General features: G+C 44.6%; 2 protein-coding genes across 52 annotated transcripts in view; both read right to left on the bottom strand.

Moving 5' to 3' along the window:
• Window positions 1-2,747, bottom strand: part of LOC118272581 (obscurin) — a 122,710-nt gene extending 119,963 nt beyond the window's left edge. For 2 of the 5 annotated variants that reach the window (XM_035589230.2, XM_035589245.2), the window contains exon 1: window positions 2,430-2,665. The gene's annotated coding sequence lies outside the window, so the exon portion shown is untranslated. Of the gene's footprint in view, window positions 1-2,429 lie in introns of all 5 variants that reach the window. The other 3 variants (XM_050698665.1, XM_050698666.1, XM_035589238.2) reach the window with 3 other exon arrangements.
• A 206-nt stretch (window positions 2,748-2,953) lies between these two features.
• On the bottom strand, window positions 2,954-26,809 carry LOC118276452 (platelet binding protein GspB). 47 transcript variants are annotated; one of them, XM_050698668.1, is made up of 43 exons: window positions 26,483-26,809; window positions 25,940-26,174; window positions 25,183-25,350; window positions 24,777-24,839; window positions 24,594-24,638; window positions 24,291-24,378; window positions 23,874-24,060; window positions 23,447-23,571; window positions 22,485-23,270; window positions 22,149-22,235; window positions 21,791-21,913; window positions 21,280-21,339; window positions 20,975-21,043; window positions 20,611-20,674; window positions 20,162-20,454; window positions 19,879-19,959; window positions 19,653-19,703; window positions 18,824-19,569; window positions 18,110-18,711; window positions 17,687-17,854; window positions 17,253-17,408; window positions 16,904-17,041; window positions 16,777-16,822; window positions 16,479-16,593; window positions 14,948-15,109; window positions 14,476-14,637; window positions 13,933-14,187; window positions 13,263-13,421; window positions 12,951-13,052; window positions 11,821-11,937; window positions 11,489-11,521; window positions 11,356-11,400; window positions 10,830-10,868; window positions 10,555-10,593; window positions 10,367-10,405; window positions 9,982-10,033; window positions 8,680-8,757; window positions 8,502-8,581; window positions 7,956-8,202; window positions 7,538-7,697; window positions 3,844-4,033; window positions 3,417-3,527; window positions 2,954-3,052 (listed from the first exon to the last, which is right to left on the bottom strand). In XM_050698668.1, exons 1-41 carry the CDS (start codon window positions 26,562-26,564, stop codon window positions 3,847-3,849), a joined length of 6,534 nt encoding a protein of 2,177 aa, XP_050554625.1. In that variant the 5' UTR covers window positions 26,565-26,809; the 3' UTR covers window positions 2,954-3,052; window positions 3,417-3,527; window positions 3,844-3,846. The 47 variants fall into 47 exon arrangements, with proteins under 47 accessions (XP_050554625.1, XP_050554627.1, XP_050554626.1 ...); XM_050698670.1 differs by having other exon boundaries at window positions 7,956-8,187; XM_050698669.1 differs by having other exon boundaries at window positions 14,948-15,106.
• Between the last annotated feature and the right edge of the window lie 121 nt (window positions 26,810-26,930).

Genomic DNA, 26,930 nt, shown 5'->3' with positions numbered 1-26,930 from the left:
ATAAAAATATTGATAACGAAACTTGTGGTGTAATCTTATAATTGATTTCAACATAAACAAGACATAATAGGGTCCTCGTTGATCTTGTCATTTTCAACAGTATCCCCTACATAATGCCCAGGAAACCAGCATTCTATTTTCCGAAATCCAATTAAATAAAATGGGCATGACGAACAAACCGATCGGCCGATACATCACTATGGCTCAGTGGACAGATTCTAGTCGGAAATGTCACGTGACACGTGTGTAGCGTGGTAATTATAACCTGACACATCACGCCTTCACGCCGAGAGCTGGAGCTATGAGGCAGAGGAGATGCCTAATAGATGGACTCATCGCGGCAAGGAACTTCCGCACTGTCTCATCCGCTGGATATATGTGCATTTGAAAGACGTTAGCGTCGACGAAAAAATATCGTATTTGGTTAGATGGAAATTAGGAAATAAACTTATTTATAATCAACATACCGAATGTATTTTGATCATCTTCATTCTATCATTGTTTACATCGAATAGAAAAAAAAATGATGAAAGTGTTGTTTCAACACGGGCTATTTGCTCTTGATAATACACATGATTAATATTGTTTTGGGACGAAGTATTCTTCGTCATAGTCATCCAAGAAACAAATCAACGTGCATTATTTGTTGTATACTGTCAATTTCGGAATTAAAAACACGATCTTATGATAAAAGAATAGAACTAAGTCAAGAATTGTCAATACAACATTCCAACTAATGCTTTTTATATTTCCAGTTTAATTTCCATTGCTAAAAAACGAACGGTTTAGATATTTGTGTTTCCTCTCGATTCTTGAAGAAAACAGGAAACTGATCGTTATTTTGAAATATTACTGGCGTTACCAATATTTATTATTTGTTTAGTCTACAGTACAGTTAGCGAAATTATGATGTAAGAACGACGTCATAATAAAAAGATATCTTTGAGATATCAATAGTAATGAAATATTTCATTATCTGATTGGTATTTCATTATCTATACGTAAAAAATGACCTAATTTTTCCATTGGAAAGGAGATATTAATAAAGTTATTAGGAATGTGAGACCAAGCGCAATGATTGATGGCTAACCTATTTCTGAATGCTACATTGACCCATTTTCCTGATCATTAAACCAGACGTGCAATGACAAACAAACTTCCGAGTCTTACGAAATTAACACGTCACCGTGGTAACCGGATGGTAGTGGTGTAAACATACAGCATTTCTTACAAAAGAAATATATTATTTTACAATATCGGATAAAAAAGTAAAGTAACAACTATTGATTGCAGATGATGTCATTGAAGCGACAGTTCTAAAAGTTGATACTAAGAACGAAAGAAGTGTTCGACGTCCAAATGTCAGTGTACGGCGCGCCAATCAGCTCCGCGTTCCTCACTGTTTACTATTCAACAACTCTACCACTACGCACCCCGTCACTCTTACACCCAAGCAATAAGACCTACAATCCCTTGATTGACGGCGAGGAAAAGTTTGTCAAAGTAAAAGACTGCGAATTAAATTTTGCGAATGTCGAAGCTCTTATCGCGGGGTAGTAAGGTTTGTTATAAATTGTTTGGTGTGCGAAGAAAGTTTGTGGGAGTAACAGGCCCGGTAGGCCGGTCTAAATGCGTCCGCGTCTTTGGCACGGCACTGGGGCAAGGACGCAGAGCGCCTATGCAGTCCGCAGATTGATTGACCGATTAATCTTAGCGAGACAAGACTGGGAACATGAAATATTATCGATGTTATAACGTGGAGATCCAGCGTGGGACGATGAGTATCTCCAGTGACAATTTACAAGAAACATGAAATTTATTTAAAACGGAAACAGTCGTAATGTATTTCAGTGTTTCTGATCGGTTACGTATAAAGCGTAATAAAATAAACCGAAGCTTTTAATAACGATGCGTGATGAAACCAGCGCTCACACTTCCCCAAGTTTCCGACAAAACAACGTATTACATATTACCGTAAGAAATGCACTCAGAGCTATTACGTGCACTATTTACGTGGATGTACTGAAAGCTTCACGAATAACGACGTACAAATAATAGTCTAAAATCTAATCTAGCTTCCTAATGAAAAGTAATTTGTCAGACAGAGTTTTTTCACCGAGTATCCATTCCTAAAGAGTTTCAAAATGTATCTCTCACATTTAAAATAACATGAGGATAATCGTTGCAGTATTTATCAAAGTGGACGCAAATATAATTCATACTAGTGTAGACAGATGGGTCAAGTTCATCTACTAATTCCACATGTTTGTTCAGTAAATATTTCATCACACAAGAATGTACTGTTTATCGTGGTCTATCTACTTTCATGTCAGCTGTCTTGCGTGTTGTGACTACATCCACTGCGATATTTTCATACATATTTATATTAACATGTGATGTCTCCTATTCTGATACAATTTGTACAATACCTGAGTACTACTACATGTTTATTAGTGTATGTTGTTTCGTATGTTTGTTTCCCTGTTTGTACAAAAATCCTGTGTAGGTTAACGTTCACTTCACTTCACACACGAGATGGTGGGCGTGGGTATGTACACATGAAGAGGTTCAATGGGGTCGGTAGAGGAGCGAGTAGACTATTACAGGAGGATTACGAAACGGTTCGATCGCCGAACTATTGGTGTCGACGCGCGCGTGCGTCGCTCTCCCAAACACAGCCGTGACTGCGTACGAGCCCGTACTCCGATACTCACTACGCTCCTAACTCACAATATTCTATCACGATTCTATCCAAATTCACTTCAATTCAATCGCATGACGTTTTCCAACCAAGACGAATCGCATTTTGTATGCAATGTGAACAATGTAGCGCCATGTTGGGCCCGCATACTGTGCCATACCCGTCAAGTGCCAAGCGTTATTGACAGACTTACTGACAAATGAGTGGCGGCGGCGTTACTGAACGCACCACGTAAAATAACGAATTCGAATGAATAAATAAAGTTACTTTAATTTACTCGAAAACAAACTATTGGGTACAAAATAATTACTGGTTCTGGATCGATCATAGGAATGTAGAACTTGCGGTCATCTGAAATAGAGAAGATATTTCAGTGTGCGTACGAAAGTTTCGAAACACGGATGTGAAGAGGCGGGAAGTCTCGGAATCCGGATCGATATGTCCGTATACACTGCGGTTAAAATAGATTCATCACATTATTACACATTACGTCGACGTTCAATATTATTCAATTGTGTTTTGACTGCTTCTAAATGGGATCCATACAAATCAATACGATTTAAGAATTCAAGCACAGAATAGCCACAAAATGAGGTATAGGTACATTACTGAGATTGACTTGTTTTTTTTTTATTGGCTTTATCACATTTATATCAGACCTAGAATGGTGAAGTAAATGTATGTATTAATGAGATTTACAATACATCAATATTACCTCTATATCCAACCGCCAATCCGATAGTGATCTATCAATTGACACATCTATCCACGCGCAGATAGAGTGACGACACCCGTAAAGTAGCTAGCAGTGTTTGGACATGTGGAGCTGGAAATTGTAGTCCAGTATTACACGGGAACAGACCGTTAATGATGAGGGTAACAATGACAAAAGAGTTGCTAACATTTATAGTAGACCATAACCTGACTCAATATTGAACATTGGCTACTCCCGCGCGATTTCCCCCGCTCTATTCGGCTTCTATTCGTATCGTGATGTTTGGATCATAGCGTGATGTTTTATATCCAACAAAAATAATTATTCAATGCAGACCAGTAGTTCTGGAGATTAGCCCGTTCAAACAAACAAACAAAAAACGCTTAAGCTAGTATTAGTGTAGATAAGTAGAAGCTATGCAACCTACACGTCATCCATGTGCGTCGTGCGAGGCCAGCAGTAGACAGCGGCGCACGACGTCGAGTCCGTCCAGTCGCACGGCCAGCACCCCGCACACCGCGGCCGGGCCCCGCGCCGCGCGCACCGGCAGCACCTCCGTGTACCCGGGGCTGCCCGCGCTGTACGCCAGCAGGTCGCCCAGGTACAGGTACGCGTACCTACACACACACAACGCTACCTCCGGTACCCGGGGCTGCCCGCGCTGTACGCCAGCAGGTCGCCCAGGTACAGGTACGCGTACCTACACACACACAACGCTACCTCCGGTACCCGGGGCTGCCCGCGCTGTACGCCAGCAGGTCGCCCAGGTACAGGTACGCGTACCTACACACACACAACGCTACCTCCGGTACCCGGGGCTGCCCGCGCTGTACGCCAGCAGGTCGCCCAGGTACAGGTACGCGTACCTACACACACACAACGCTACCTCCGGTACCCGGGGCTGCCCGCGCTGTACGCCAGCAGGTCGCCCAGGTACAGGTACGCGTACCTACACACACACAACGCTACCTCCGGTACCCGGGGCTGCCCGCGCTGTACGCCAGCAGGTCGCCCAGGTACAGGTACGCGTACCTACACACACACAACGCTACCTCCGGTACCCGGGGCTGCCCGCGCTGTACGCCAGCAGGTCGCCCAGGTACAGGTACGCGTACCTACACACACACAACGCTACCTCCGGTACCCGGGGCTGCCCGCGCTGTACGCCAGCAGGTCGCCCAGGTACGGGTACGCGTACCTACACACACACAACGCTACCTCCGGTACCCGGGGCTGCCCGCGCTGTACGCCAGCAGGTCGCCCAGGTACAGGTACGCGTACCTACACACACACAACGCTACCTCCGGTACCCGGGGCTGCCCGCGCTGTACGCCAGCAGGTCGCCCAGGTACGGGTACGCGTACCTACACACACACAACGCTACCTCCGGTACCCGGGGCTGCCCGCGCTGTACGCCAGCAGGTCGCCCAGGTACAGGTACGCGTACCTACACACACACAACGCTACCTCCGGTACCCGGGGCTGCCCGCGCTGTACGCCAGCAGGTCGCCCAGGTACAGGTACGCGTACCTACACACACACAACGCTACCTCCGGTACCCGGGGCTGCCCGCGCTGTACGCCAGCAGGTCGCCCAGGTACAGGTACGCGTACCTACACACACACAACGCTACCTCCGGTACCCGGGGCTGCCCGCGCTGTACGCCAGCAGGTCGCCCAGGTACAGGTACGCGTACCTACACACACACAACGCTACCTCCGGTACCCGGGGCTGCCCGCGCTGTACGCCAACAGGTCGCCCAGGTACAGGTACGCGTACCTACACACACACAACGCTACCTCCGGTACCCGGGGCTGCCCGCGCTGTACGCCAGCAGGTCGCCCAGGTACAGGTACGCGTACCTACACACACACAGCGCTACCTCCGGTACCCGGGGCTGCCCGCGCTGTACGCCAGCAGGTCGCCCAGGTACAGGTACGCGTACCTACACACACACAACGCTACCTCCGGTACCCGGGGCTGCCCGCGCTGTACGCCAGCAGGTCGCCCAGGTACAGGTACGCGTACCTACACACACACAACGCTACCTCCGGTACCCGGGGCTGCCCGCGCTGTACGCCAGCAGGTCGCCCAGGTACAGGTACGCGTACCTACACACACACAACGCTACCTCCGGTACCCGGGGCTGCCCGCGCTGTACGCCAGCAGGTCGCCCAGGTACAGGTACGCGTACCTACACACACACAACGCTACCTCCGGTACCCGGGGCTGCCCGCGCTGTACGCCAACAGGTCGCCCAGGTACAGGTACGCGTACCTACACACACACAACGCTACCTCCGGTACCCGGGGCTGCCCGCGCTGTACGCCAGCAGGTCGCCCAGGTACAGGTACGCGTACCTACACACACACAACGCTACCTCCGGTACCCGGGGCTGCCCGCGCTGTACGCCAGCAGGTCGCCCAGGTACAGGTACGCGTACCTACACACACACAACGCTACCTCCGGTACCCGGGGCTGCCCGCGCTGTACGCCAGCAGGTCGCCCAGGTACAGGTACGCGTACCTACACACACACAACGCTACCTCCGGTACCCGGGGCTGCCCGCGCTGTACGCCAGCAGGTCGCCCAGGTACAGGTACGCGTACCTACACACACACAACGCTACCTCCGGTACCCGGGGCTGCCCGCGCTGTACGCCAGCAGGTCGCCCAGGTACAGGTACGCGTACCTACACACACACAACGCTACCTCCGGTACCCGGGGCTGCCCGCGCTGTACGCCAGCAGGTCGCCCAGGTACAGGTACGCGTACCTACACACACACAGCGCTACCTCCGGTACCCGGGGCTGCCCGCGCTGTACGCCAGCAGGTCGCCCAGGTACAGGTACGCGTACCTACACACACACAACGCTACCTCCGGTACCCGGGGCTGCCCGCGCTGTACGCCAGCAGGTCGCCCAGGTACAGGTACGCGTACCTACACACACACAACGCTACCTCCGGTACCCGGGGCTGCCCGCGCTGTACGCCAGCAGGTCGCCCAGGTACAGGTACGCGTACCTACACACACACAACGCTACCTCCGGTACCCGGGGCTGCCCGCGCTGTACGCCAGCAGGTCGCCCAGGTACAGGTACGCGTACCTACACACACACAACGCTACCTCCGGTACCCGGGGCTGCCCGCGCTGTACGCCAGCAGGTCGCCCAGGTACAGGTACGCGTACCTACACACACACAGCGCTACCTCCGGTACCCGGGGCTGCCCGCGCTGTACGCCAGCAGGTCGCCCAGGTACAGGTACGCGTACCTACACACACACAACGCTACCTCCGGTACCCGGGGCTGCCCGCGCTGTACGCCAGCAGGTCGCCCAGGTACAGGTACGCGTACCTACACACACACAACGCTACCTCCGGTACCCGGGGCTGCCCGCGCTGTACGCCAGCAGGTCGCCCAGGTACAGGTACGCGTACCTACACACACACAACGCTACCTCCGGTACCCGGGGCTGCCCGCGCTGTACGCCAGCAGGTCGCCCAGGTACAGGTACGCGTACCTACACACACACAACGCTACCTCCGGTACCCGGGGCTGCCCGCGCTGTACGCCAGCAGGTCGCCCAGGTACAGGTACGCGTACCTACACACACACAACGCTACCTCCGGTACCCGGGGCTGCCCGCGCTGTACGCCAGCAGGTCGCCCAGGTACAGGTACGCGTACCTACACACACACAACGCTACCTCCGGTACCCGGGGCTGCCCGCGCTGTACGCCAGCAGGTCGCCCAGGTACAGGTACGCGTACCTACACACACACAACGCTACCTCCGGTACCCGGGGCTGCCCGCGCTGTACGCCAGCAGGTCGCCCAGGTACAGGTACGCGTACCTACACACATACACACACACAAAATACTACTTTCCATCTTTCCATCCCTTGAACCGAGTATAGCGTCAAACTCGCCGCTACCTGTAGCCATTAACAGATACATAATATGAGTTTTCTAAAATGTCGGTTACCCTGAGCTCGCTGCTAAAATGAGTATTATGGCAAGACCACCTTCAATAATATCCACAGCATAACGTAATATGAGAGCAAACCTAAATCTTTTACTATAGTCTATTGTTGATTCATCACCCTGCACTGTATACTTACCCAATATCCTCACAGCTCTCGAGTCCCAGTGGATCCTCAGCAGGTTCACTGACTACAGAGAAGATGATGCAGTCCCGCTCGTCCTGCGACATCTTGCTGGCGGCGCGGCATCGCGCCATGTGGCTCAGCTTCATTAGGTCCGTGTCCTCTAACTCGAACGCTAATAACAGCACACCGAAACAAATTCGTTATGAACTGCAAGACCAGCAGAATGTTTTAATGCATACCTTCTTTCTTTTCCTTCAGAGCAAAAGGCCATAGCGTGTGAAGCAGATTGCACTGCCGATATTGACTCGACACTTGCTGATATTGACATGCAACTGCCATCTTTCATTATGGGTGATTCAGTCTTACTACAACCTATGTATTGATGGCCACATTCGTATGGCAAGCATACATACAAAAAACGAGCACTTACTCTTCTTAAAGTTAAAGTAGCACTTATCAACATAGTGTTTAGGCTTGGGCAGGCTGACGGGAGTCTCGAGCTCGGCGCCCGCCCGGCCGAGGAAGGTGTAGGCGACGTAGACGCGCTGCACGTGCGGGTCGATCATGGCCTCGCACTCCTCGTTGAGGGCCAGCCACAGCACCGTGATGGCCAGGCGCTGCCCGCCACTCACTGCTTCCTCGTCAGTCTGGTAGTCTTCGTCCTGGGGATATGTGCCCTAATGATGTAATGGTTTGGTTAGCAGCAGATAGCAGACTAAACGGAAGGATATCCATAAGTGCTGATAAATGTCACAACACAAATTGTTTTAATAAGATAAATTTAGTTGTGGGGTCCATAAATTGCTTGGGAAAAGGCACGTTTTCTTTAGGTACTTGTATTTTTTGCAACAATAATATCAGCACTTGTGAGATAGTGTTATTGAACACCTTAAAATTAAAATCTATTGATGACTATATTTAAGTCATATATCAAAGTTTGTTTTTTATTATAATTATAATAAGACTATAGATTTACCCTTTGCGGTTCCTCCACCCCTGAGCTATACTTCGGTAAGATCTTAACGCACTTCTTTGAAGCTTCATTCCTATTGGGACCTGAAATTAAACACAATATTTAAAATATCAAATTGGATATAATACAGATTAGAAAATTATAGACAGTATGTAATGCAAATCCAGTAAGTATACGTCACCTATGAGCTTGCCAATGTTTTCATATTTCCTGTATATCTCCATGTCGCTGGTGTCGTACTTGTCATCCGTGGCTCTACCTGTGGGTGTATTAAGTCACTTATTTACTTAGTCGTGAAGATGGCAGTCGATCCATGTAAAGTACAGACTTTCAGCTGTATGAAATGACAGATAGAATTCAATGTTGACCCCAAAAATAAATTAAGAAGAGGTCATATCCCTAGCCATTGCACTGTGCGGCGGCCAGCTCGGGCGCTACTCACGTCCCAGAGGGTCATGGCCATCCGAGTAATCCGTGGATATCGTACGATCTCCGGGGAAGCGGCGAACCTCCTTGCCGGATTGCCGCCATGGGATCTGGAGGCAAAGGTGCTCGCGCGCGTCTTTAGATTGCGCGCCGACGCGCGTCGCCGGGGCGAAACTCCGCTGCCGCGCCAGATTAGTGCGTGGCGGGACGAGCTCCGGCGCGATCTCATGGTGGAATGGCAGCAACGACTGTCGTAACCGGAGGCTGGGCTTGCTGTCATTGGAGCGGTAAGTCCCCTCTTTGAGGAGTGGCTTGAGAGGCGCCACGGCGTCCTCACCTACCGCCTGACACAGGTGCTTACCGGACATGGAAGCTTCGGTAGGTTCCTGTTTCTGATTGGGCGGGAGGAAACGCCCGGGTGTCATCACTGTGCGGACCGCCCGGAGGACACGGTGGAGCATACGGTGGCGGTGTGCAGCATGGCTTTGGTACAAGCCATGGTGCGGAGCGACGGGGACTGGAATGCCGTCTCCTCCTTCTGCGAAGTAGTCATGCTAGCTAAGGAGGAGGCTCCTCACGCCTCAGCTGTCGCGAGAGACACTCCGCGTGTCTGGGATCGCGCGACGACCTCTGGCCACCATAAGTGCGGGTCTGCGGACGGCGAGCAAGGGTAGCTCACCGCCCGACCAGAACTAGACCCGTGCGTGCGGCGCGTCGCGTTCTGTGCGCGCCTCAAAGAGCCATCAGACCACCACAGATGGGGCCCAGTAGGGCTGATGCCTAATCCGGAGCTGCGGACTACCTAGCGGGTTTACCGGGGCTCCGGCTCGACGGGCAGGTGTAGGAACGGGGTGGTTTTTAGTCAGTAAGAGTCTGACACTCCCTCTCGCTTTGCCCAAGGCGGGAGAAGTCATTGGATGATTTTCCACCCTCAAAAAAAAAGCCATTGCACTGTAAGTCAAAACACCAAAATGCCTATTTCTTTTAATACTTCTCAAAATGTCATAGATGTGCACGCTGCTAAATATGTACATTATGGAGTAGATGAAGTACTTACTGCTTCTCCTTTCATTTTGCAATTCTGCGCGCTGAGATTCACGTTTGTGGGGCTATGAAACATTGTAAAAAATACAAATTAACTTAAGGTATTTCGTTAAACTAGCACTACTACTTCTATACTAGATCTTTTATTGATTAGGTAAACAAATAAATCTTCAGTTTTCGTAAGACCCATGCAATGAGGTCAGTTTGTCCAATAGATAAATTAGCTAGTGTTAAACCATTGGAAATTCTATTTTAGAAAGCTACAGTGATTGACAAATAGACATCACGCTACATTATCGTATAGATCTGGTAATCAAAGAATAGTATTCCTAATGTAATCGTGCCCCAAGCGGTAACTACCAGTTTTACGTATCAAACTATTACAATTTGGCACTCACGTAGCGGCTGCCTCTTCGATGTAACTTGGCCGTACTTTTCTAAACAAATAATATTTATATTTCATCATCTTATTACGACTTTACGTAATATAATATTATCGGTAAACGTAAGTTTATAGTAATGAATGGCTTAATAAATAGATAAAAATATAATTTAAGTTGGGATAATATACTGAGAGAGTACTCACTAATGAGCCAAAGCTTGAGTTTAGTTTTGACGTAGTGTCCTGTAGACAACCAAAACACATTACTTAGTTTATCGTTAACTGTCGGAGGACGTCCACTGAAGGCGATTTTTGCCGTTTAAAAAGGTTGTTCCCGCTTGAGGCTCTAACTACAAATCTGATTAAACTGAGTATGTAAATATTTTAGTGATGTAATGAAGAAAAAAACACTAGACAAAACTTTCAGTAGGTTTGAAAATACTACGTTTATATTAACTAAGTTATTAGAATATACTTACATCATCGGCTTTGGCCAATCTGCCCATGTCATAGTTTTTCTGTAAAAAATATACATTTACAATTTTACATTTTGTAGTACAATCAGTATGTACGTAATACTGTCTTTGGACCTCCTTGTTACCCGACTGCCAAGGAAGGGTTATGTTTTTCGCGCGTATCTTGTATGTATGAGCCTAATATTCTTTATTACCTCATTTTTTTTATAATATTGTTAATTAATTATTATGTTATCGGCTTACACAAGTAACTGTTTGACGAGGAACTTGACTAGTTTCATTATACATACTAGACTAGATTTTAGCAGTGCGATAAACGGAATGCTGCTCATGAATATGAGCTTCTAGCATGGCATGAAACTAGTCGAGTTCCTCGTCAAACAATGACGTGAATAAGCCGATAATATAAGAATTAAATTAGTATGTCTCACGAAAATTATAATAAAATATTATAATTCTTACATTTCACTTTGAAACCTGTTAGACGAATTGTATTAACAGCAAATCTCATGAAGAAATAGATACTTACTTCCAGAACTTGCCTCATATCGTCATGTGACTTGATTTTAGTTTGCTGAAACCATTTATTATAGTAATTATTTTTCTCTTTACTATTAACATCAATCTAGATCAAATGTAAATATAACGACTAATGATCTTACCACGTCATTAATAATTATCCCGGAATCATGTTCCTGAAAGATAAAAGTACTTTGTAAACATACCGAAACAATTGGTCACATTTTGATGGAGCTCATTGCTAGTTACAAAGGAATAACTTAGTTATTTTACATCAGTAACTAAATTGAGTATTATTAATGGACTGATTTGGTAACTTTTGGTTGGGTGTTTTCAGTCGTTCGAGTGAATAGGTTGCTTATAGACAGGCACGCTGCTTCGTAGGTCGTATCATCGCTAAATAGAGGCGCTAAACAGGCTAAATAGAGGCCCTTTGCCCAAAAATACTAAAACATGAGTAATACAAATAAGTTACCGGATTCTCATGGAGTAAGTTAGCTGCCGAGGGAGAGGTGGGAGTGTTGGTGGTGAGGTTGGTGGACGTCGACGTGGCACTGAACCGGCGCTGGCGCATCGGAGGGTAGTTGCTCGGCTGGGACATACCAGTGCAAGTAGTGAGCACTACTTAACAATAACTGTGTACTAATTAATATAAAAACAAGTCTAATTTATTACCCTGCACGTTTACTTTATCCCTTATAACCGTTTACGCGAAGCAGGTTTTGCATCCAAATTATTAAGTCCATATTCAAGGACATACTAAACTGATTTTAGCAAAAATTGTACTCATACGCAATATGATGAGGTCTAACCGCCGTACTCAGTCATTTAAAGATTACTAAACACAGTCCTTAGCAACTACTGTATTCGATACAAAATCCTTACTAAGGAATATTTTAAATAAAACTTGTACCTCATACGCAGTACTTATATCGAGGAATAAATAGTTGAAAACATTTTCAAAAATGGGTTAGAGAGAAAAAGAGAGACAATTATGAGTTTCTATACATATTCAAAACTATTAGGTAGGTACTAAGTGCTGTTATTGGGTATTTTCGAAAACTAATACGTAATATATGAGTTAGAATACAAATCAATCATTGTCTAACTAATGTACCCGCGAATAGTGGAACATAGAATCGATATAGATGTAGCTAGCTGATCGAAGACTAACGTGTAGGTAGTGTGCCATGCCAAGTCTCGGCTATGCGATTAACGCGGACTGACATACATACGTACGTCTAACTATTAGTTACCTCGTTGTACATGTACATAGCTATAGTAGTCAAAGGATTTTGCGAAAGAATATTTAGAACTAACTAACTAGAATAATTTCACATACATGTCACACCCAGAAATCCCTAATCAGGAGAAAAATTGGATTGGAAAATTTGGATCAAAAAATGTATCGATGCGGGAATTGGATCCGTGACACGTCACACAACACAAGTCGCCTAGCCAGTGAACTTTCGCCAACTATGCAGTCACATACATAGTCTCGCTATACATGTTAAAGCATATTTCAATATAAAATAAATAATAAGTTCATAATAATTCATAGTATACTACATCTGTATGTATGCAACTTACTAATGCAATACTTACGTCATAAATGATTTCGTCTCTCCTCATATTTAAAGGGCCGTCACTCACGGAGACCGGCGCGGTTCTCGGCGTATTCCAGTAGTACGAGGTTCGATTGTACTCCTAGTGAAACAGATACAATTATTTATGCGACATTTTAACGGAGGTACATATTGTATTCCTATTCTACTTACCCTACACTCATCATTGAACCCCGTACAATATCGATGCACAATCAGTCAGTTGAAGCAGTTTTTAACATTCGTTTACTTATTCCACATTACCTTAATATATTACAAGGACAATATATCTATCTCATCAGCCTGTACTCACATCTCTGGTGGCGTTCTTGTCGAATTGTGGTGGTGGTTCAGGGGAGCGCGGCGTGGTGTTGAGGTCATACTCGTTGTAGTGGTCCTCGTCCAGGATCTGCGGCATCACGCGCGAGTTGCGGGGCACCGCGGACTGGACCAGCGTCGGCGTTGATGTTTGCTGCGGGACAATCGGTCGATAAAGTATGTACCCGTGCCATGGCGCGGTCGATGCAGTATGTACCTGTGCTATGGCGCGGTCGATGCAGTATGTACCTGTGCTATGGCGCGGTCGATGCAGTCTGTACCTGTGCTATGGCGCGGTCGATGCAGTATGTACCTGTGCTATGGCGCGGTCGATGCAGTATGTACCTGTGCTATGGCGCGGTCGATGCAGTATGTACCTGTGCTATGGCGCGGTCGATGCAGTATGTACCTGTGCTATGGCGCGGTCGATGCAGTATGTACCTGTGCTATGGCGCGGTCGATGCAGTATGTACCTGTGCTATGGCGCGGTCGATGCAGTATGTGCCTGTGCTATGGCGCGGTCGATGCAGTATGTACCTGTGCTATGGCACGGTTGATGCAGTATGTACCTGTGCTATGGCGCGGTTGATGCGGTATGTACCTGTGCTATGGCGCGGTCGATGCAGTTTGCACCTGTGCTATGGCGCGGTCGATGCAGTATGTACCTGTGCTATGGCGCGGTTGATGCCGGGCAGTAGGTGTGCCTCGGCCCTGAGCATGCACCAGAGGTCGATGACCCCGACCTCGTCCCCGCCGTCCAGTGCGTCGTGGACCCGCATGAGGCGCGGGCCGGCCAGCAGTGCCAGCGACATGTCGGCGCGCCGGTTGGTGTGGAGGAGGGCCTCGCGGAGTGGGAGGGAACATGTCGCGAACGGCTGGTTCTCCTTGTTCAGCTCGCAGATTGTTATTTTCATCTCCTCCTATGTCAAAATGTAATACGAACTGTGTCACACTAACTGCGGTGACTGCAGAAGATTTAGACCTACTTGAATTGATTATCCTACATTTTGACCTATGGTTTGATTTAGAAGTTACTTAGTAGAGGAAAATCGTCTTAATTCAATAGGAAGTTAATGCTACAGTTATCTTCTTGCCTAAACCGTGAAGATAAACTGATAAAAGTACTACCTCTATTCCAGAACAACTACATTCCCTAACATTAAATGCGTTACCAGTATTTCTCTACCCCATAAACAACAAGTACTAACATGCTTCATATAGTTGAGGAAGTGGTCGGTGATTCTGACGTCATACTCGGTGGAGAAGTCGAAGAGTACGACGCGTCCGGGGCGCATGCGCGTCATGGCCACGTTCTGGTCGTAGAACTTCCACGTCAGCACCATCGTCTTGTCGCGGGAGCTGAGCACCGCCTGCATAGTGGAGGATGAGGGGAACTTAATATCGTTTAGTCCTTATCCGATTGTTTTTCAATCAAGTTCTGCAGTATGCTACGTAGCTATCGATAATGTGATCTTTAATATGTAAGGCTGTAGTTGCGTTTGCTACGTCTACCATTATCTCCGTTTCTTGTGGACGTGTAAACCATAATGGTATTTAACTTGGCAGTAACCCTCTCTACAATATCAAGTGCTAAAGGTATAAATGTGTAAAAATGTAAAATAACTGTTTTGCATTCTTTGTTTCACAATTTATCCATAAACACAAGTATAAAGCAGTAACCTCGTCGGACAGCACGATGGTTCCGATGTGCAGTGTGAAGTTGCACTTGGGCACGCAGGCGTCGCCGATGCTCTGCGTGGCCACGGTGGGCCGCAGGGCGATGGGCCGCGACATGTCCGACACGGACGTCTGGGACCCGCTCGACATGCGCCGCCCGCACTGCTACACACACTTACCGTTACTATTTACCAAAAATTAAAAATTAGAAATTTTTACGGGTTGTTGTGTTTTAATTAGAAATTTATTAGCTAGAAAATTATTATGAAGATTACATTTTGTAACGGGCACTTAGCCATCTCTAGCGGACAATTCAGTTGCGTCGTAATAATTACTTTGACTTGACTTTCATTAGCCTTTGCTACGGAGGGTTTCCTATAATTTCAATGCTTGGCAGGTGATTGAGAATCTTCATGTGTACTAGAGAACCAACCCTTCGAAAAGCTAGCAATGCACTGTCCTTGCCAACTTGTTCTTGCTTCTCCTATGTTGCGGGTATCGATGGACGGCGCATCACTGATGTGAATAAATAAAAAATGCTAATATCAAAGAGAAATATATTTTATTGTAAAGTGTACATAAATACAATATTTCTGTCTGCACTACAGAGTCAAATTACTTAAGCTAAACACTATTATTGTTACTTTGTATAAATGGGGATGTATTACACATGTATTACATATTAAGCTCAAGTATCACAAAGGCAGGAAAGAAGGAAGGATATGAAAATACATTTTGTTTATGGAAGAAAGAAGAATCAAACTACTGAAGAGGTAATTGTTTTCAAGAGGTTTTCTTATAAATACAAGTTACAATAAAACTAGACTTAACTACTTATTTCTATGACTACTGAAGGATTACGAGTTTGTTTTACGTTCAACGAAATCGAAATAAGAGCGCGTTTGGCACTCTGATTGGTTGGTTCATCCGCACCGGCCAATCAGAACGTCGAACGCACTCATTTCGTTTCGTTCAACGTAAAGCAAACTAAGAGTAAAGTTTAGAGATTAAGTACCTACACAATACCAGTATCTACTTACAAAATATACAATAATACATTCCATTTACGCTAGTCTACTAACACAATAATGTGTATTGATTTCCATTACATCGAGAACATTTGACGAGGAACTCGACTAGTTTCGTCAAATAAAGTTAAATTATAAATAGCAAAGTATAAACGATAACAATACTTAATAAAACGAATAAAAGTTTAGGAATGGAAGCAAATACGTCATTTCTACGTATAAAATGTACCTATAAGTGACGTCACGCGATATTTCAAATCGATATATCTTCGAAAGTATTTGTTTCCGTAAGAAAATAAAAAATACATGTCTAATATTTTAAAATAAACTACAAGACGGATATTAAAATAAAAATTATCATCTACCCTATTACGTAGATTGAATTTTAAGACGTCTGCACACAAATCTTAGACTGTGATCAGTCAATTATTTTAAATCAAAATAAAAATCTTTAAAGAGTAAATGTATATACATATCTACGAGACGGCAGTGTGCAGAGTGTTCACCTCGGCAGGTCGTTGTGCCTGGAGCAAGGACTTGCAGCGAGCCAGTTCCTCCTGTATAGCTCGCAGGGCGGCCTCCATCTTTGCTGCGGACTGCTCCGACCTTGGGGCTCCGGTACTGGACAATATCAGGTTATTCATTTAATATCTACACATTTCAAAAATGTTAATGATGGTCTTGAGAATATAATTCATCCTAAGATGTTGTCTTAACAGTTGATAATGTTAAAAAATAATAACAAATATGTGTGAAAGTAAAATGAAATAATTATCGCAATGAATATTTATACTTTATACTTACTTGTCATCTTGTCTGTATTTGTCATGTTGGTAGGAGACCTTCCTTTCTGAAACAAAGTAAGCAGTTGTATTGATACCGTCACATATATCACCCTCTCTATGTAAAATAGACTATTGCATTATCTTACTAGTACAAGTGGGGACTTCGCCCTCGCTGAGCGAGTAGTAGTTGGTGGTAGGTGAGCCGTAGGAATCCGTGTACGTGCTGGTCGTCGTCGTCTTGTCCTCGCCCGGGGACAGGGCTCTGCCCTTATCGGGTCTCTTAACTGTAAGTGAACAAACTTATTTATTTATTTACTACACTATGTACATCACCCGGTTAAGGCTTAGTAATTTCTTATTACTAGTTGTACACTTTAATATAAATAGACGTGTCTACAAATGATATTGAAAAATGAAACATATTCAGTGCCAAATACTGTAAAACTAACGATTGTACGCATATGTCTCCGAGACGGTAAGTAGTTTCGCACTCACCTTCTTTTTCATAAGGTAAATCGGAGATGTAGGTCATTTCATAGTCAGTGTTGTCGAAGGAGGCGCTGCGTTTCTCTTTGTTGGGCACCGAGTACGTTTGCTGCTCCGAGAATATGGACACCCGGCGGGTCGCCGACTCATCCTGCACTTGTACACCTGGACAATGTTCTAAGTTACAACATGTAAACAGGATCTTCAGTGCGCAATCATTAAACATGGAGTGACGGAAACCCATATTAGATAATAAGGATGGAATATAAGCGGGTGCTGTCAGAAAGTGTTAAAAAAACCTGAACCTTTTTGTGAGACTAATACTTTACTGACAAATTGTAATGGTTAAAATGTTTAAATGTTATATGAGGGCTCATTGAAGGATTGCTATCTGTATAACGGCAGCCAAAGGTTTATAAAAGAGTTTGTAGCAACTCGAGGACCTTTGTTGATAGGCAGCGGCAGGCAGTGTCCGTCGACCTGTCCGGGGCAGCGGCAGGTGGGGTCGTAGTCCGCGGGCAGCGCGCGGTAGCACAGCGTGCCGCTGCCGCGCCGGTACACCGACACGTCGCGCCGCCGCAGCGACCCCGCGCGCTCGCGCAGCATCGACTCTGAGGACACGCTCGGCCCATGTAACTCACCTTCACACTACGCTTCATCTGTCAAAACTATAGTACGGCGGGGAGGGGTACCTATGTTTTTCCACCCATTATACGACAGTGTCGCCTAACTCCTACTAATACCTAAAATTGCTTCGTTGATTTGCTCTAATACCTAAACAAAACTTCTTTCAACAGTATGAGTGCAAAGTGCTGCAGATGGGACGTGCCAACAATGTGTATACTCAGCAGCTACATTACACTTACGCAAGTCAGGCGAGACTTGACTGGCTTGCTCCTGAGTCTGCACCTTCATCGGTTCGTCTTCGTAGTCAGTCTTGTACCCGTCCCCCACGATGGGCGCAATTCGGTCACTGAACACTGGCTCCCCGTAATTCGGTACTTCCATAATATTTGCGCCCTGGTCTTTAAGCCCCGTAGACGTTCGCCTATCTTGCGAGTTCCTCTTGCGTTGTATGTTGGCAGAGTCCTTGTTGACGGTGAAGGAGTTCTGCCGCGGCACGTCCCGCGCGCTGTCGTCCCCGGGCTGGTCGATGAGCGGCACGTCGGGCAGCTTGATGGGGCCGTCCGCGGTGGCGCTCGTGTTCTTCGCGACCGCTACATTGGTCACAACCTCATGTTTATTATTTTGTTTCAATTTATCTTTTTTCTTCTCGAGAGAGAATCGACTGAACACGCCGCGTTTCTTCTCCTTGTAGTTGTCGGTCGGCAAGGGTCCTGGTATTTGCAAGCTATTGTGCTCGTCGGATTTTGGAGCTTGTTCCTTTTTACTTCCCTTCCCAATACTCAAGGTGGCGGAGTCAATCGTATTCTTACGTCGCATTGCACACTCTCTATCGAATGTGCAGCTGAAAAGAGTTCACGCCGTTGAAAACCGTTGTTAGCCGCAGTTTTAGCTGTTTTTAAATATAATTATGTATTTGAATAAGATTAATGAGGAAATAAATAAGTAGTACTCACGCGGCACATTGCTCGCACAGCTCCGGGGTAGAGACGTTCTCAGCCTGCGTCCCAGTAGCGGCCTGCGTGGCCACCAGCGCCTCGGCCATGGGCAGCTTCAGCGGGGTGGAGTCCTCAGTGTCGGCGCCGTCGTATAGCTTCACCGCGGTGCCTCTCTCCCGGACACTGTTCCTAGCCAACTTGGAATGCATTATCACGCCAATGTCGGGGTTGCTAGCCAGGCTGCTCGCGGATACCGAGAACGGGTTGTCGACGCCCAGTCTGTCAGCCTGCTTGTGGTCCGTGGCGCGGCTCGGTTCACCCTGCTGGGCCGTGTCTGTGAATCTAAACCTATCGTGTACCGGCTGCATCTTACTTGGATCATTAGTCTCCGTAGCCTGAGTACTCCTCGGTTTGTCTGCCACAACTTCTGGTTTAAGGAGTCCGGCCTGCAAGTTGAGGGCACTGGACACCTGTAGAGGAGGCATTGCCTTCAGTACTTTCAGCTTGCCGTCTGTCTGTGTGGACGCCGGGCCGCCGGACGTCGGTTCCAGGTCGGGTCTGTATTGAGTGACGATGCTGATGTTATCGTCAGGTTCCTGCGTGACCGCGGCCGTGTACTGCCGGGCAAGTTTGCTAGCCTCGCTCTTCTCTACGATATCTTGGTATGGTCTGTTTTTCGCAGATCTGGTTGAAGCCTCATCAACTTTTGCCGACGTCTGAGTCGTGGTTTGTTCCACTCTGGTCTGTCGTTCCGTTCTCGTGGACTGTTGAATTAAATGACACCATCAAATGCCTAAACCGTGAGATATTAAACAAATACAAAATAGTATTGAATAGTTACACTTACAGCAGCCATTGGTTCACCAAGCTTCTTCTTAGTTTCTAACATGTGGCTCTCCTAGCACAAACAATTATTACATTGTAGCATAGGTAGGTAATAACTATTGCTTAAATTAAAAAAAAAAATTGCTACTACATGTTGTATTAAATTGCTACAGTTACAATTAAAATTCGTTTGTAAATCAATTGCGTAATTGCATATAAAAGTATTATATAAATAAATATTACATTACCTGAGCCCTTCTCAAGGATGCTACTTCACTTTGCAGTTCCAGAACTTTGGCCAACAATTGTTTGTTTAGTTTATGTATACCCTGGAAAAATATATTATTGCAATATATGAACCGATATGTATTTTAAAAACTTTATTATAGAAAAGAGATAGTACAGGCATTTTTTTAAAAGGTGCACTACCCCACTGTCCGTTTATATTAAGTAAGCTATGTCTGCTAATACACTCGACTCGTATTCTTTCATCAATCGAAATTTCGTATCTGTAAGCGAAGGTTTACTGACCAGTTCATCATTGTCCTGGCTCCGATTGGACTCCGCGTATCCTGAATCATCAGATGATTTAGTTGTGGCCTCATTCCGTCTGGTTGGGGCCAGTGTGTCTCCCGCGGCGGTGGCGGTGGTGGTAGTGGTAGCCGTGGTGGTGGCAGTAGTGGTGGCAGTAGTTGTGGCGATGGTAGCAGTAGTGGTGGCGGCGGTAGTTGCAGTAGATTTGGCGGTGGTAGCGGTGGCGGTGGTAGTTGCAGTAGATTTGGCGGTGGTAGTGGTGGCGGCGGTAGATGCAGTAGATTTGGCGGCGGTAGTTGCAGTAGATTTGGCGGTGGTAGTGGTGGCGGTGGTAGTGGTCGCGGCGGTAGTTGCAGTAGATTTGGCGGTGGTAGCGGTGGCGGCGGTAGTTGCAGTAGGTTTGGCGGTGGTAGTGGTGGCGGCGGTAGTTGCAGTAGATTTGGCGGTGGTATCGGTGGCGGTGGTAGCGGTGGCGGTAGGAGTGGTGGTAGCAGTAGTACGGGCTACATTCTGAAAAACTATTCAGTTTTACTAAACGATATACTTAGAGAGCGACAACATATTACTTAAATTGGTTCTTATTTTGTAAATAATTTAATTGCGGGATCCAATACGGTTAAATTTCGACATGGAAAGTCCTAAAATGAGTTAATCTTCATTGTGGCGATGTTTTGTTTTATCATTACCACTGGTCCTAGAAAAATACACTAGCTTCTGCCCGCGACTTCGTACGCGCAATCCCGCCCCAATCAAGCCCCTGAGTTATAAATAGTGTACCTAACGCGACTTTCTTTTATATATATAAGATACTTTAGCTATAGACTCCATGACGCGGACGTCGAGCTCTTTGTAGCAGCACTTCCTGCACCTCGAGTCCTCCTGCAACAAAATTATTAACAACGTAATGCCAATACTATCTCACCTGTAACTGAAAAACATTATAATTACAGCATCTACAACAATATTGTACTTACACACTACAATAATATTACACTTAAAACTAAAATACAAGTTTCAAAAGACAATTTCATCCTATTTATTGTTTTAAAACTCAAAAGAGATGATATAAACAATATACTGTAGTAGAAAGAATATAAGGAATATAAGACGCATACTTCTAGGAGTTCCATAGCTTTCTGCCAAGCTTTACATCTGCACTCTAAGTTTTTGAGTTTCTGAAATAAAATCCATGTGATGCATGAAACGTACCGCATATTCGAACCGACCTACCTACCCTTTGGTGGAATAAGGTGTCTTTATGTTTAAAAACGCAACAACGCAACAAACTTAAAAATGTTGGAGAGCCATGCGCGAATGGGCCAGCTCTACCAAAGTGATACCACGACCTCGCTGAATACTAGCGCGCGTGACTGAGGTTACCAGAGGCCCAATCCATCGTTCCGTCGTCAATCTCTAAATTCCCAATCCCCTTGTGTGGGCGGCGTCGATTGCTTACCATCAAGTGATTATGAATGCTAGTTTACCAGCCTATTCGTTATAAAATGCCCTCCTAATGCAGTTTGCTATGGGCTTTACCTTGCATATTTTTGCCTAATAGAAATAAAATATTTGATGACTATATTGAACTCTCTAGGGTAAAATAAAAACATGAACTAAAACGCATACTCTGTCTGAACTGGAGGTATCTTGTGGGGGGTGACAGGCACATATGGCATATTTGGTGCCGTTGGCATCACCCTGCAACATATCGTGGATACCATGTAGGACCAGGCGGATGCAAGCATTCCACTGTATCACAAAAGGAAAATCTACTGATCCGTCCATTCTTATCTGACCGATTTCTATAATAGATTTCCGACCGATTTCTTTTATGGGCGAAATACTATTAGAGAATGAGAAAGAGTTTTGCTAAATTAAAACAGTGACGTTTTATCCACAATACGACACCCTAATGCAATGGGAAAGTTAATTGGAAAAGCGGTATTTTACTAAATCGGTTAGAGAGTAGATGATTAAATCATACTTTAGTAGCAGACGTAGAGGAAGCACCCGCAAGCTCTGGTTCCAACATTTCGCCTGAGCCACAGTCACAATCTTTAGCTCTCGTCCCCTGTGAATTGAATGTTTCCATACCATAGAGTCATGTACATGACTTTTTACTTGTTTTATAGAACAAACAATAGCTACAAACTAGCATTTTGACACGATGATATTTTAAACTACTATCAACTTTCTTTGTACAACGTTAAATTGATTGACTTTGTATAACAATAAAGAAAATTGCGCCTATGCGTTACGTATGAAAGTAAAAATAATCAAACTAGTTTCTATAGTTTTATAACAATAGCAGTAGACATACTTTAGTATCGGAATCACGTGCTGTAGTAGTGGGCTTTTCCTCGGTAGTAACGGAATCACGTGCTGTAGTAGTGGGCTTTTCCTCGGTAGTAACGGAATCACGTGCTGTAGTAGTGGGCTTTTCCTCGATAGTAACGGATTCGCGTGCTGTAGTAGAGGGCTTTTCCTCGCTAGGTTCTATACATTGACAAGTGACTTTTGATGAACTGTCCTCTGTTTCTTGTGCATCGCGTGTAGGAGAGCCAGTGCCATCGGTGGTTGCCGTTTTGGTGGCAATCAAAGGGTCATCGGTGGTAGCATTAGTAGGGATATTGTCATCGGTGGTTTCGGTGGCCTGGGGAGAAATATTGTCATCGATGGTGGCCTTGGTACTAATATTGTCATCGGTGATTTCTTTGGTGGCGGTTTCGGTTGTGGCATTGGCATCGGTGATTTCTTTGGAGGTAGTATCTGTAGTGGCAGTAGCTTGAGGAACAACATTAGCGATGGCAGGCCCGGGGCAGCAGGGGGCTTTAGCCTTGGTAGTGCCATTAGTGGTAGATTTGGCGGTACCATTAGTGGTAGATTTGGTGGTAGTTTTAGTAATGCCGTTAGTGGTAGATTTGGTAGCGCCGGAAGTTCTGGTGGTAGAACTAGTCATAGTTCTGGACAGGGCACCGCTGGTAGCCCTCGTTATGCCTTTGGTAGAGGCTTTCGTGATGCCATTGGAAGTTCTATGGGTAGCCATTCCACTGATAGTGCTTCTAGGAGTGCCACCGGTGGCAGATTTGGTAGGGCCATTAATTTCCTGCAGATAAATATATAATCCTAAAAAAACTATTTTAGCCACTACTAGCTATCTGCTTTGGCTTGGGGAGTCATTTTATTTTCTCTTTACTCGCAGTAGACGCCATGTTTTTCAATATAGTTTGACAGACACTTTTTCTTCATCACACTACTAAACACACGAGAATTTGTACTCACGTTAATACTGGTGAGACGGTCCTCTATAGTCCTGTTGACCTTGTCGGACATGTTGGCGGCTTTCAGCTGAGTCTCTAGCTCAGCCACCTTGCGCCGCTCTATTGCTAGTTCCGCTTCCAGTTCCGCTACAGAATATACAACTTAATGTAGTTCACTACAGTACCTTACAACTTAAGCCTATATTTTATTTTACTGATTCAAACTGAACAATAATATTATTAGAGACATGTGCATGTTCTTCGTGTGGGGATCATAAAAGCCAACTAAAGTATTACACACTAGATAGAGGCTGTGTAGCAGTGTTCTGATACTGTTCTAAACCATTTAAACTGCAATTTCTATCCTGGTTACGACAAGTCCTTTTATGTATAGGAAGCTCATAGTTTAGCAGTGAATTGTTGTTGTTCAGGACTAGCACGAAACATACCGCATCTAGCCTCAGCAGTCCTATACTCCGCCATGACCTCTCCGTTCTTCTGCATCTCGGTCTCGAGTTGGTGCAGGCTGGCGGTGCGCTCGCCCGCGACGCGCGCGTTCTCGCGCCGCACGTCCATCACCTCCGTCTCCAGCCGCGTCAGCCGCGCCGAGTAGTCCTCGTGGACCAAGCTTAGCTCCTGGGGGTACAACGACATGTGGTATACAAATACCATAAACACACTGGTGTCACAAAGTTACAAGGCACGAGCCTTCTTCTAATTTTGTATTATGTTACTAGACACATAGAAACGGCAATAGACGTATACTAAGGGTATTTCATTAATCAGAGATAAATTAGATCAGATTACGTACATACCTAGGTAAAAATTACTGCTACGAATTCTATGCAGGATACTTATTTTCTTACCTCTTGTAAAGCGGCGATTTTCATTTTCAACTCTTGCATGGCAGTTTTACATTTGTTTTCATCACATGATCGTTCGACGGTGCACCCTCTGGAATATAATGTAGTAAATCAAAACATTTGCATCGTCATTAGGTAAGTTGTCAAAAGCGGAACTGTAAACCGAAAGCGGCATTCAACTCCAGCCAAGCAAAAAGTGGGTGTTGCATAAATATGTGCACATCTATTGATTTAGGAACAGTAAGGCGTGTCATGCAATATATGTAGTGATAACAAAGGCTCTTGAACATGTCGTTTAAACCTTACTTTTTAGGGACGTCTTCTGTCTGCGCGGATTTCGCACTCATTGGGCTATAAACAAAGAATACTGACACGTTAACATTAAGGATGAGTGGCGACGGTGGCGATGATGGTCCCTACAATACCAGTGTGTGTGGTGTTGTTTATGACGAAGAATGAATTAGTAATAACTTATAGTGGTGTACATACGCTTCATCACAATGCATGGAGGTGGCCATCTTGGGAACAGCTTCACTCGACTTGTCATTGTTTCTGTGAATGTTTTATTTTTTATGTAATTACAGACTATTTCGTCAGGACTAGGCAAATAAATTTGCCTTTGCACTTATTTAGGCAATTTATTATAATAACTTTATTTATATCCTCCATAATACTTATATAAATAAGTGTTATTTATATAATACTTATTTATATAAGAAAATATCAGCTTTAAAATAATAGTAATATACTTACTATAAACCTTACTTCCTTTAGTAAATCTTTTTTATTAACATAATCATAAGTAGAAGGACATTTGCTAGAGCATAGAGGAATAAAAACTTGCATCTAACTGGCCAATCAAAGTAGGCATCCCATAAAAAAGTAATGTATTTACCTTCTCATCATTGGTTGTCCGGTGGTGACAGTAGCACACCGCACACACCTGGACGTGGAAGGTTGTGACGGTGACTTCTTGTGGAACTGCTTCGCTGAGCACATCCTCATGTTTAACTGCTGCAGTTTGTCCGACAGCTTCTGGTTCTCACGTCTCAGTTCTGTTATACTGGAACCAACAAGAAAATTATTGTTAGTGCCAGAAGCAAAAGATAAAAGTATTATGATTGTCTATGAAGTAGGGATATTCCCCATGTTCTTATTGTCACTGGAAATTACAAGTCCTTTAATTATGTACCTGTCCTGGGAATTCTGATCTTGAGACTGTTTTTCAAAGTAGTTAGTTCATCTAGTTTAATTTAAAAAAAGAGATTGCAATTTTGTAGCCCATATGTAAAATTAGAAAACAAAAAAAAAAATGAAATTTCATTTAAATTGGTAAAGTGCCTAACCAAACTATGAGAGCAACATTATACATGACTATGTTTTGCTATTTATAAAGCATCATTAAATTATGCAAAATTTAAACTTGACAAACAATCCTTTACTAAAAGAAATTCATTTTAATTTAGGTTTAAGTTTAAAGAAACTTTATTCTAAATATAAAAAAACAATAAGGCATCATTGGCGGGTATTGCTGAAATAGATACTGCAAGTACAACAAGAGACAAACCACTCAAAAGTACACTTTCATTGAATTAACTTAAGAGTCATTTTTGTGTATTGTTTATTTTTAGTAAAACAAAAAGAATACTAACGACTCTCTCTGTTCATTGATGACAAACTTGCTGCCGACACAGCAGTCCTTGTACTCCTTGGTCTGCAGCAGCCGCTGTGCAGTGGTCATCCGCTGCACCTTTGAAGACAGACCCTTGATCTTATCCTGCTGTCCATTCACAGTCCGTTTCAATTCCAAATTGTTCTCAAGAAGAGAAAAGTATAAATCTTCTAGTTCACGTTTGCTTAATTTTGATGGACATATTCTATAGATTTCTGAAAGTAATTTAAGTGTATATTAGGTAAGCATTTAGCTATCTGTTCATTTGTATGTGATTTACCTAATTAGATTTTTGGTAACTATCTCAGTTAAAGTATAGCCTACTTCCTGGTGCCAAAAAACGATAAACTAAACAAAATTTCCTTAAGTATTATTCTAAAGTGATTTAGATATAAAATACCTAAATATTTCTCCATGCATGGACCTTAAAGCTAATTCATCACATGATAGTTTGACCCTTGAACTCAAAGAATTATCTATGCTAAGATATAGGAATTTCGAGTTTTTACAAGTAGGTACTTACCTCGATCGGACCTGGCAGAGTGGCTTTTACATACGTTATTGTAATCGTTTCTATTGAGATTCTCTTTACTGTAACAACTCATGATGATAACTAGCACTTGAACAAGATCACAAACAAAAACTAAAATAATATAACATGAAATTTTGATCTATTTATCCCAACATCTCAGTGTGTTAGAATGTCCACCTGTATTTACATCTTCACGCAAATAATATCTACGCCACATAATTTTAGCCTAACAAGATGTTTAATAATTGTAATTTCACATCAATGCAAAATTGTTTGCCGATAAAATGAAAAGACCGCCATAGCAACTCACGCGGAAATGTCAACAAAGCAACTGTCAGTTCATAGACAACAAGATTAGATAAAAATAAACCTTCGTACATCACGATAGAGTATGAATTTCAATGACTAGTATACAGCGCCATCTAGTTGTTTACAAGTA

This window comes from Spodoptera frugiperda, chromosome 15, assembly GCF_023101765.2.
Source record: "Spodoptera frugiperda isolate SF20-4 chromosome 15, AGI-APGP_CSIRO_Sfru_2.0, whole genome shotgun sequence".
Lineage (NCBI taxonomy): Eukaryota > Metazoa > Arthropoda > Insecta > Lepidoptera > Noctuidae > Spodoptera > Spodoptera frugiperda.
The sequence above is the reverse complement of the archived record's forward strand: the minus strand, read 5'-3'. Positions and strand labels throughout refer to the sequence as shown.

Coding starts and splice junctions, on each gene's coding strand:
- LOC118276452 (XM_050698668.1), bottom strand. CDS start 26,564: ATGAGTTGTTACAGTAAAGAGAATCTCAATAGAAACGATTACAATAAC. Junction 19,570..19,652: donor TTGGTGAACCAATGGCTGCT/GTAAGTGTAACT, acceptor TTAATTCAACAG/TCCACGAGAACGGAACGACA. Junction 8,758..9,981: donor GCAAAATGAAAGGAGAAGCA/GTAAGTACTTCA, acceptor ATACACCCACAG/GTAGAGCCACGGATGACAAG.